This window comes from Dioscorea cayenensis, unplaced genomic scaffold (genome assembly GCF_009730915.1).
Source record: "Dioscorea cayenensis subsp. rotundata cultivar TDr96_F1 unplaced genomic scaffold, TDr96_F1_v2_PseudoChromosome.rev07_lg8_w22 25.fasta BLBR01001790.1, whole genome shotgun sequence".
Lineage (NCBI taxonomy): Eukaryota > Viridiplantae > Streptophyta > Magnoliopsida > Dioscoreales > Dioscoreaceae > Dioscorea > Dioscorea cayenensis.
The window spans coordinates 1-12,060 of record NW_024088181.1 but is presented as its reverse complement, the minus strand read 5'-3'; the positions used below and the strand labels follow the sequence as shown (position 1 = coordinate 12,060).

The window sequence follows — 12,060 nt, the reverse complement described above, 5'->3', positions numbered from 1 at the left end:
CAAGCTCTTTTATGTAAGCTGGTATATTTGACAATGGACAATGGAAGCTGGAATTCACCTTTTTATCAACATTGCTTTATTTTACTTTACCTTTCGCCCCAAACAAGCTATGGATTAATCCCTCCCTCCTCTTACCTTACTTTATGAAGAAGGTTCACTACGCCTCATCCAAACAAGTATCTTCAACTTATAATAGTACAACAGTAGCAGTTCTCCATGCACAACATCACAATATCAGATGGAAAATAAATTAGACTTTTACTTTTTCTCCACCTCCGGAAACTAGCAAAATGTCTTCGAGTCATTTTTCGGCTTTCTTTTCTTCCTTCAGAAAAATCTAAAAATTGACAGCACTACTCTTTTTCCACTTCTCCAACACCACAAAATGCCTTCAATGCATTCTTTGCCTTCGTCCCTTCTTCAGAAAACCTGAATTTTAAGTATTCACTATAATTGTATGGCCTAAACAATAAAGGATGGCTTTCATCCACCAACTCCTCCGGGGTTTGCACAAAGCCCACATCCCTTGGTCGAGACCCAAAAAGGACCGAGTATCTTGTCTCCTTGCTTGTAATTGTCACCCTATGCACAGGAGCTTTCAGTCTTCCGTTTGTCCAAGCCTACCATTTCATTGAACATGTTAGACTAAACATAAATCAACAGAAACATACATGTTTGTCTGTGTGTCTTCTCTTATAGAAACCATTTGTGTACTTAGTCTATGTGAGACTATTAGAACAATATATGCTCATCTTACCTCCAAGGCATCCCCCAACATGACAGTGAAAGTGGTTGGTAATGGCATAACAGTTATCCAAGAGTCTTCTGTAGTTTGCACCTCCAACCCTTGGACTTCATGCTGGCAAACGATGGTTAAAAAGCTCACATCAGTATGAGAACCCATTCCGCTCTTGACACATTGATCCGGAGAAATCCAATACTTTGATAATCGCAGCCCGCAATTCGATTCCACAGTGAAAGAATCCATGTGCTTCTCAACACCCATGCTCTGTAAAATCATCCTCATAACCATTCGTTCCAACTGCTGTAACTTCTTGGCGAAACTCCACACTATGTTGCTGAAACAACAAAAATATTTATTTATTTTTGTATCCTTCTACAATCTTCCATATGCAAGTTTTACTTCTTCAAATTTTACTCCTACAAATTAAAAAGGCTTGGAAAAAGAAAAGATAGAAAAAAATAGAAAGGATTTACAAAAATTTAGGGTTGCCCTCCGGCCACATGAGGTGTGTGAACCTCTCGGCGGCATCCAAGGCCGGAGCCTCATCCACCCGGAGGCTCTCAAAGGTCATGTCTGGGAGATTGCCGATGAATCCCCCTAAGGGAAACTTGGGGTTGTTGCCCATTTTAGTCTCTAGAGGTAGACTGAAGACATCCTCCATCGCCTCACGAAAGATCAAACCTTTCAGCTCCGGCGTGATCCGGTCGTACACAGCCTGGAAGCAGCCGAACTTCTCCAGTGCCTGGAACACTGCCGTGCGCGCAGCGTCCCAGTCACTGCTGTGGGGCTGGCTGGGATTCAGCCCGGAGAGATTAACCATGGGGAGATGCTGCTGCTGCTGCATCGTATGTAATCCCATCTCTCTCTATCTCTCTTTCTCCCTCTGCCTCACTGCACTGTTTTGATTCTTAATAGTCAACGAGTGTTAAGTTGTGGTAGCTGGGTTATATTCCGGAAGAGAAATTTATTCCCAAACATGAGTTTCTAACATAATACATTAAACTTAATTATGACCTAATTGATACGTGGATCTTCTAAACACCATTCGTTTTTAAACAATCACACAAATAAAATATCTTATCTTTAAACAAATGTTAAGTTATTATTAATTATTAAAAAATAAATTTTTTTTTCAACTTCAATTATTTTGAAAAAAATATGTTATTATTATTTTTTTAGTTCAATAACTTGTTTGTAATTTAAACAATAATAATTGTATTTAAGTACAAATAAAAATAATCTAATACATTCATTATTTTTTTTCATTATATGTATACAAGTAGTTATATAATGCATGGGTCATGTACATAAATAGCATAAATTATGTTTAGTAGGTTTAGAGTTTTTATCCATGTGCATATGTCTACATTCGAACTTTGGTGGACTCGTGCGGTCTATGAGGTGAATAATTTTTAATCAAGCAGGTTGTTAAATCAAATAGTTGTAAATAATTTAAACCACAAATAGGTTTTAAAAAACATACAAAAAAATTCATATTTTAATAATAATAATAATAATAATAATTTTTAGTGGAAATTGCCAAAAAAACCCTTTAAGTTTGTAAAATTGCCAAAAACACCCCGTTAGTTTTGCAATCCCCAAAAACCCCCTCCTTTTAAAAGTCATGTTTTTCAAACCCCAAACCCCTGTAAGCGGATGTGAGCCGAGTGAGTTTCAAATTTTTGGACGAAAATGCCCTTGCAGTGGGGAGTCGTAGGGCTGCAGCCGTCTCGGCGATTGAGAGGAAGTGGGGGTTTTCAGTAGGGTAACCCCAGAGGCAATTTATTGGAGTCAGTTTAATTGCTTTTTCTCAGACTCCGTCTTGACTTTTTCCATTTCATGTGCTCTCGAAGTTGTCTCTCACCGTGAAGCCTACAGTAATTGGCATTTCATCGACTTTTCCCTTTCCACGGTATCTCGAAGGAGAAGTCCCCATGTGACTAGTTGGCATTTCATCGATTCTGCAATCTAAGGTATTTGAGTATGGTTTTTATGTTAACTGCTATCGTTACAAAGAAAGATTTTTCGGGTTTTGTTTTGTGCTCCTGTTTTTGTTGGAAGATATTGAAGTCTGCAGGGATTTCTATTTGGGGTTTTGTTAGTCTGAGGGGAGATTTCTCGGCTAGGGTTTTGTTTTGTTTTGCATTTTCGTATGTATACACTATCGAAATAGTTTTTTTCGATTGTTATGATTTCATGTAATATTTATAATGTACATTTCCCGTTTCGTTTGATATGGTTTGCTGATTTCTGAAATGAGGTTGACGTTTAAGAAATGAGATGTTCAGCTTTTAACATTTGTTGTCTCGTTCAAAGTATTCTCGTCTCTTTTAACAAAATGGGTCTCTGTTTAACATTTTATATCTCCGTTTAATAAGCGAGAGTTCTACGTTTAAAACCTTATATTTCCGCTTAAACTTTTGTCAATCTTGCATGTTGAATGTGTTGTTATTATCGCGAGCTTGTGATTATGGCGGTCGACCTAGTTAATGGGCGTTGCTATTTGACAGCGGTTGTGGAGACCTTAGTCGAATTGAAAGTTAACATGACCCTCGACATCGGGAGATTATTCGAAGGACACCGTTTGCGGCTTAATGGTGGAAACCATATACCAAGAGAGGGCCCTTCTTGATTCTCTTTTTGCAAAGTGCGATGGTCGCACCAATAAATTCAGGATCGGGGAAAGCCTGCTGAGTTTCGAGACCTCGAGATGTGGCCCTCGTTCTTGAGTCCAGCGTTGCGATGGCGACGCGATGGTCTTCGAAGAAGAAAACCCGGTCGGTTCGAAGGGCGGTATCTATCGAAAGACCTACGAGACACGGAGACTCCATCAAGAGCACTCACGGTGCAACTTGTTGACGAGGAGGGAGAAGAAGATAATTTTTGTCAAACTCGTGATGGGTGCTACCTCGTGGGGACGAGTCCCTCTTCCCAAATACATCATGCTCGGTTCCCGAGCTCGGATCGTTGATTACGTCGATGATCTACCCGACCCATGGGGCGATCACGCGTGAGGCGCAGGCGACACGCTGGCTGGCTATGGAGGATATTCCGGCGGCCGCCCGAGTGCAAGATAGATGCGCCCGGGAAGAAGACCAACACGAGGTACATTAAGGGTTGCTCGGTCGCTGCTAACGTCTGGTTTCTACGAGTGACCGGAGCGGGGAAGAAAGTCCGGTTTCGGCAAGATCCCAAGGATCGTTTGTGCTACGGTGAAAGCTTACCGGAAGCAAGCGACGTGAGAAACGAGCTTGTCATCGTCTCGATGGAAAAGAGGTAATAAATCATGGACAATGTTTAACATAAGTATTTAATGTTTAAAACATTTTTATTTAAGCGTTTAACTTTAGTATTTACCGTTTAACTCTTATTCATACTTGGTTTAAATATTTTTGTTCTCCGTTTAATTATATTCTATAACGTTTAAATATATAGTTTTTATAGTTTTAAAATGAATGATCTCGCTGAAATTGTTTGGTTTACATATGTTAGTTTCTGAGTGGTTCGTGAATCGTTTGAAGAAGAAATATTTGTTGGCGCTAACCGAGCGGATGGATGCCATCGCTCGGGAACCACTTGCTCGAGGCGAGGATGAGAGAGGCGGCCCTCATCGTGCTGTACCGGACGCCGTTCTCCTACTTCCGACCACCACGCGCACGCATTCCTCGGCAGCCGGAGAAGCCCTCCCCACCGGCAGATTGCAGACAACCCCCTACCACGACAGCAGCAGTCCCCGACCATGGCAGCCCCTCAGGCCGTAGGCGGCCCACGGTGACATTGGGCGAAGATGTCACCGCAACTCTTATGCGAGGCGTGCGAGATATTGATGACCGAGTTTCCTCGGCATCGCTCGTGTGGAGGCTATTTGGAAGGGCGTTCCGCACACACATTGCGCCGTATCCCTCGAAAGAAAGCTGAAGCACACCGGGACGAGCAGGCGTCGAATTCAGCTGGCAGCGACATCGTCGGGAAGGTCGTTCAAAGGCGGCCACATTCGAAGAGACTTGCGAAAAAGAGGAGAACAATCGCCTCTGTCTCCACCGCCGGTGACGGTGAAACAATAGCAACACCATCGGCGGCTAATCGCTTGTGCTTCGAGTCTGCCCGTTGATGACATGGCCGTGACGGTGGAGGACATCGTAGATGATGTGGCCGTTCTTGCATGGTCGAGGAAGGTCGTTGACTCTCTTCTCGATGAAATCGTCGACCGTAAGGGCAATGTCGCTGAGATCATGGGCATCAAAGATGGAACAATCCATGAAGGTCAAGAACAAGTTAAGGGTGTGTCTCCCAATGATCATTGTCGTAGGCGCGGTTGAGAAGATCGTCGAATCCGTTCTGGTGGTGACCGATAGCGATGCAGCAAGCGAGACGCAATCCTACCACAGACAAGAACCATGTAAGGAAGTGTCATGCGGTTGATCTTTGTCGCCGTCGTCCGCGTCGAAGCCGGACACAATCCCACAACAAGAACAACAATGTAAGGATGTATGCTGCGGTTGATCTTGTCGCCATCGATCCCCTGCGTCGAAGGAAGATCTTTGATGAAGACCCCGACCGAGCAACGAGAGAGATGATCGAGCCCGATCAAAAATTGGACGGAGCTGACTGGAAAGCTTTTATTCGAAGAAGAAGAAATGGGTTGGCTGAGTCGTCTTAACAAATCTGAGCGAGGAGTTGATGAGGATCTTCCTCAATCTGCTCATGGACAGGGTAAGTGTAACGCTTTTTATGATATTGTTTAAAGGGTTTCTTATAGTGTTTAACTATTACCTAATAGTGTTTAATACCATTATGTTATCATTTAAGTTTTCGCCTTACCGTTTTAATTATATATAATATCATGTAACAATTGATAATATCATTTAAATATTCTGATATGGTCTTCTAATATACATTATCGTTTAACCCAAACGACATCGTCATGCGTGGAAGAAACGGCCACTGTCATATCTCACACGCTGGCATGTGTTATACCTCGAGGGGAAGGAGATGGTCGCATCGATGATGCCGATGGGCGCTTTCAGTATGTATAATACAAAAAGTCTGAAAGCAAAGAGCCATATCCTTACAAGAAGCGCCTCGTCATCGGGACATCATTACAGCTATTTATGTCAAAGCGGGGACGCGACATGACACAATTTACATGGGCTATGATCGGGATCTTGCCACATGACTGCATGAAGTTCAAATTGTCATCCTCCTCGAGTAATGCATGAATGGCCACTTCCATGTCGTCGTCCGGACAATGATAAACGAGAATACAGGCATTATTCTTCATGTCACGGGAATGATACCAGGGCCAGCGCTGACATGGTAAGTTCTTTAGTATGTCCGATTAATATCCGCTTGGTATTTAAATCGGGTATTCTAATCTCGACTGCATATCCTCGGCAGTGGAATCTATTCGACCTTTGGCCGTCGACATGGAGTTAAGCGAGCCTGGCGGCAACACCCTCGCTGCGCATACGCGAAAACCCCACGCCAAAAACAAGGAAGCGTCGATTGCGCACGACATCGTCGCGGTTTATCGAGCATCTCGCGTGAAAGTCGCGACTCGCAGAAGACGGGCGTTCCTTACCCTCGGATTACGGTCATGTTACCCGCATACTCAAGGAGGGAGGGCACCGGCGTCCCACTGACAAAGCGGGGCTCGTCAAGCGGGTTAAATTGCTGAATAACATGTCTTGTATGCTCGATCGTCAATTTTGTTTTCAAAATGTAAATCGGACAAATTCAATTCATTGTTTTCGTGTTCGAAGAACATGACTTGTATATCTTAATGTAAATTTTTGTTTGTTTTGAATTGTAAAGCAGGTTAAATTCCATTCGGTTTATTTCATTGTTTAATTTACGTTGTAATTGTGTACATTTCACTTTCATTGTGTAAATATAGTATATATCGCTTTTAAACATCAGCTTTTAAATATTTCAAAATTACGGTGTACCCGTTTAAAAATAACACTTTCTCTGTTTAAATAATGCACTCATTGTTTTAACTAAATATGGAAAAGTTGCCCATCAATACACAATTCAATTCATTGTTTTTGTTTTGAAGAACATGACTTGTATATCTCAATGTAAATTTTTGTTTGTTTTTCGATTGTAGAGCAGAGTTAAATTTCATTCGAGTTTCATTTCATTGTTTAATTCACGTTGTAGTTAGTTTACATTTCCGCTTTCATTGTTTAAATATACCATATCGTTTAAACACGGTTGAAAATGTTCAAATTACGATGTATCCGTTTAAAATAACAATGTCTCCCAGTGTAAATACATTCAATTAAATTTGTAAATACACAATGTTTCCACAGTCGATTCGGTTTATTATCAACGCCTAGTCGGCGCGTGCTCATTACCAGATACATCGATTGTGGCGGATCCTGGCGGCCTACCGCAGATGTAACCTCGCGGACATCAACGCTGCGACTCGATCCTCTTCGTCCCAGCGCCCGCGTCGCCTTCTAATCGGGCGGTCGCAAGCGAAGCTCCAGCGATTCAAATGCGAGCGCGTACCGTCGGGTATAGGGGAATATAGCCTTTGTATGCCGGTTTGTAATTGTCGGCGGTGAAGTACCCGCTAATAAATCGATGTACGTTGGTGCGCTGCAGTTATTCTTTACCGCAAGGTATGCAAGGGGATACCGGCAAACTCGCTACCTTTCGGCATGAACAAGTTCGATGGCGAGATCGCGAAGTTCTTTGTTGGTCGATCGCTCGTAACGATCATCGACACAACGACCAACACAATCTGTTTGTCCTCAATGATCTCTAACCCGAATGTATGTCCGGGCGTAAGTGGTCTCCCATTTTGGTGGCTTTGCTCACGCCCGGTTACATAACATGCGCATCAACTGAACGACAAATAAGGTTAAACAAAGGCTGATGATGGTTAAATAATTCGATCACATGTTTAAACATTATTGTAATTAAATAAACGCGAAATGATTAATATTTAAAGTCGGAAAAGTGTAATCTAAACAAAGATTGAGAATGTTTAAAGGGTAATACTAAATGTTAAATGTAAAAATCAACATTCGACCAGACCTTATGGAGTCGACCATTTTCGTCGCATTTTGTAAATGACGAGCTTCCTTGATCAAGCATTGAACGACTCCGCGACGTTCGAATACATCTCACCCCAACGATCACCTCCGACAGATAATTCGACCAATGTCCATATCCGATTTATTAATCAACCGAGTGATGAGCCGGTGATATGGCCTGCGGTTCATTCACGGTATCATCGAAATCTTTAGCTGTGGATGCCCGCAATGCTGGAAAGCATATAGACCAGCACTCCTCCCTCAATGCCTTCCCAAGTCTAACATTGGCTTTCATAAAATTGGCCTCCAAATGTCGAAGACAGTACGCATGTGGCAAGAAGGGACGACTCGCAATTGCGCTCACAAGGCCCTTGGACTGTCCGACACGAAGGGTAATTATCTCATGATAATCTCACCCTCGTATAAGGCATCGCCCTAACTTAGATATGAACCAAGTCCAATTGGCATCGGTCTCGCTGTCGACTATACCGAAGGCGACGTGGAAAAACCATTATTACCATCTTTCCACTGGCACCCAGATGAGTGTACCCCGATATTTTCCAGGAGGTAGGTACCATCGAGAAACGCAGCGGTGCACCGCAAGCCTCTTGAATCCTACAATACACGCGCGAAAGAAAAGAATGCACGTTTAAAACGATCATGCGTCTCTCTCACGATGCTGCATCTGCTGAGTTGTCTCGACACCTTATCCACATACCAAAGCAAAGCAGGTCATAGCTGGAGATGTCCTGCCAGTCGGACCACCCGGGCATGCTTTTTCCCAACCAAGCTCGCTTGTATGGTATGTGGACACCATGTTCACGACATGTCCTTCTGAATATCGATGGCCTTGTACAAGGGACGGTCCCTTGAGCTCTGAATCACTCGTGCGTAACCCATTTTGGACGCTTTCGGATGTGACGCCGAACCTATGCCACCACCGCAAGTGTGTGACGCGGGTTGATTGTCTTGATTCCGAAAGTATTTTTGTTATACTCTGATGATGACGATAGGCGCCAACGACAACCATCGAGCGCATTCCACAGATACCACCGATGTTTTTCGTTCTTCATGAATTTGAAGTCAAAATTTCTTTTCGATTGCATGATTTCGAAGTACATCCCCGAAAATGTTCGACACCGTCAAAACGTTGACCAATATCCAACGACAACACTCGAATGATCTCGACGAGGAAGGAAGACATCCCACACCGCCGTGGTCACCAAGGGGACGAATGGGAGCACTCGCAGATCGAATTCCCGCCAACACTCACTCAAATGAAAAGATCAATATGTTAAGCGGAGAATATAATGTTTAAGCCGATAACGATAATAGTTAAACGTTAAATTCAAATACTTAAACAATTAACTAATAACGTAAAAGGACTAGTACGATATGTTAACCAGTGACGGACATATTTAAACAATAATGACCCCGAACAACTGGAATAATTAGGAACTTACAACGAGTAAACCTCGCTTTTCATTAGGATTCGGCAACGGCACATTTTTCGGCTCTCGACGACAAGATCAAGTACAAAGCACATTTGAAGATGGAGTGGACGTGACATCATCCACTGGAAAGTCAACATCGTTTTCTATTGGGCAAACCGTTTTATATCCATCCGTGCGATGAACTTAACCCGATAAGAGAAACTTCGAGACCCCATCGCTCACATATCTCCATGCATACACTAATTCCCAAGAAGTCTGAGCCGTGAACATTAGCACTCTTCCCTCCCGTTGAATCTAGCAATACCACAAAACTCTCCATAATATATCGGTCGAAAACCAAATCGTATCAAACCAAATGAAATGAAGAACAAAACGAAGACGACAAGAAGAAGTAGAAGATGTAAAGAACAAATAGCAGATCGGAAAGACAAACAAAAGTGCACAGCTAGGTATAGCAGAGGTTAGACTAGACGTGATGTGATTGGGCGGTGATTTTCCCTCCATCCCAAGGGCAAAGGAAATATATGTCATTGTCATGAGGAAGATATATATTGTCATCGTTCGAATGAAAGTTCTCAACTCAACATGAGTCTCGCGTAAACGCTCAAGCTTTTATGTTTAAACATGATACATATAGTGTTTAAAAATAACGGTTAATCTGTTTAACTAAAGTCTATATCATGTAAATAATATGTTATTGTTTTAAATTAGATGCTTTTCACTGACGTCAGCGTTGCTAGATGGGTATCTCCTGGGTCACTGTTTAAAACATATTTACGATTTTTCTTAAACACGTTGTCATTGTTTAAAGAGTAACTTGAGTATTGTTTAACTTTTCTATTGTTTCTACAATGACGCTGTTTCCTGCAGCGCTGTTTTTACCAGGTCTACTGCTTTAAATTTCAGAAGTTCACCGATCCAACATCTGATTGTCTGCTTCGCTTTTATTTATAAAAAGATTTAAGCAACATTTCACGACAGTTTACGTAAAGATTTCACAACATTTACAACATTCTGGCGATCCGCCGACTTTCGACACTCACGACTCGACCCTCGTATAGCGCAAACAGCCCCGCATGCGTTCGGACTAGCTCCACCGGCGGTCGCATAACAAGCGCATCAACTGTGAACACGCAAAACGCGTGCAACATTAGGTTAAACAACACACACGTTCATGAAAAGCTTGACTCATTAATCAGATGTGTCGTGGTAGGACTTAAAGCGATTTGCGATCACTGGAGTAATTAAACACGCGAGGCAGTAACGACATGTGGCGGCGTCGTTTTCTTGCAAAGCGCTGACCGAAAGTACTCGCCTGGTGAAATGTCGATCTCAGCTCTTTAAAGGATGTTTCGGCGGCTGATCTCCTCCTCTAGAGAATCTCCTCCGCAATCACGCTTGATACGTGAAAACTTTCTTTTCTTACCCAAGTCGAAATGCTCTCTTAATTGCTTCCATATCCATCACCGAGAATCCTCCTCGTGATTCAAGTACTAGAGGATTCTATCAGCGGTGAAAAGATAGTTTAACTAGTCTTCAGCTGGACATACTAATCGATTTCAAGAACAAGGCTCACGAACATCCCTTCGTGACAGAGCCGTCATTCCATGGGTTATGAGGAAGAGGAGGAGGAATGGGCTTGAGAGGACTATTTTGAGGAGTTGGTCATTCAATGTGGTGGTGGTTCTTCCCCGTTATTTATGGGCGCAGTTCACAAGCAGTCGACTCTTCAGATCCGAAAAAAGTTAAACGACAAACGCCGACATCGATCGATGACAACGTGGTGTTCGGATATATATAGCGCATAAGAATTAACGCTGGCCATTATTCTTATGCGGATAATATAACCTCGCTTGATTGCCAGACACTTCGTCAAATTAAAAGATCATTATTTTACGGAGTTTTTGAGAATTTACGTTGATATGTATAGTTATAATGTAAAGATAATTTTAAACGGGATGGGTATTAAATTGTATGTTTAAACATATTTGTAATATATTTAAACGATAATGTTAAATATAATAATAATAATAATAAATATAATAAATTAATAATTAACAATTAATAATTAATAATATAAAGAAGAAGAAAAAGAAGAAAATAATAATAATAATAATAATAATAATAATAATAATAATAATAATAATAATAGGATGCAGAAGAAGAAAAAGAATAAATAAAATAAGAAACATAAGAAAAATAATGAATAAAGAAGAGCAAGAAGAAGAAGAAGAATAAGAAGAAGAAATATAATAAAAATAAGATAAATCAATAAATAAATAAATAAAATAAATAATAAGAAGAAGAAGAAGAAGAAGAAGAAATACAATAAAAAATATGAAAATAATAATAATAATAATAAATATAAGAAAATAATAAATAAAAAAGAAGAAGAAAAAGAAGAAGAAGAAATATAATAAAAATATGAAAAACAATAATAAATATATAAGTAATAATAGTTGTAAATAAATAATTATAAGAAGAAAAGAAGAAGAAATATAAGAAAAATAATAAATATATAAGAAGAACAATAAATAATAATAATAAGTAAAATAATAAGAAGGAAAAGATCGTATAGAAGAAGAAGAAGAACGAAAATAATTAACAATAAATAAATAAGAAAAAACAAGAAGAAGAGGAAATATAATAAAAAAATAAGATAAATAATAATAATAATAATAATAATAATAATAATAATAATAATAACAATAATAATAATAATAATAATAATAATAATAATAATAATAAGAAGAAGAAGAAGAAGAAGAAGAAGAATAAATATAATAAAAATAATAAAAATAATTAACAAGACATA

The 12,060-nt window shown here is 40.4% G+C and overlaps 1 protein-coding gene across 1 annotated transcript; it reads right to left on the bottom strand.

Annotated features, from left to right (window-relative positions):
- Positions 1–346: 346 nt before the first annotated feature.
- On the bottom strand, positions 347–1,589 carry LOC120257000 (probable 2-oxoglutarate-dependent dioxygenase AOP1.2). The gene is made up of 3 exons (XM_039264637.1): positions 1,261–1,589; positions 758–1,079; positions 347–620 (listed from the first exon to the last, which is right to left on the bottom strand). Exons 1-3 carry the CDS (start codon positions 1,587–1,589, stop codon positions 354–356), a joined length of 918 nt encoding a protein of 305 aa, XP_039120571.1. The 3' UTR covers positions 347–353.
- Positions 1,590–12,060: the final 10,471 nt, after the last annotated feature.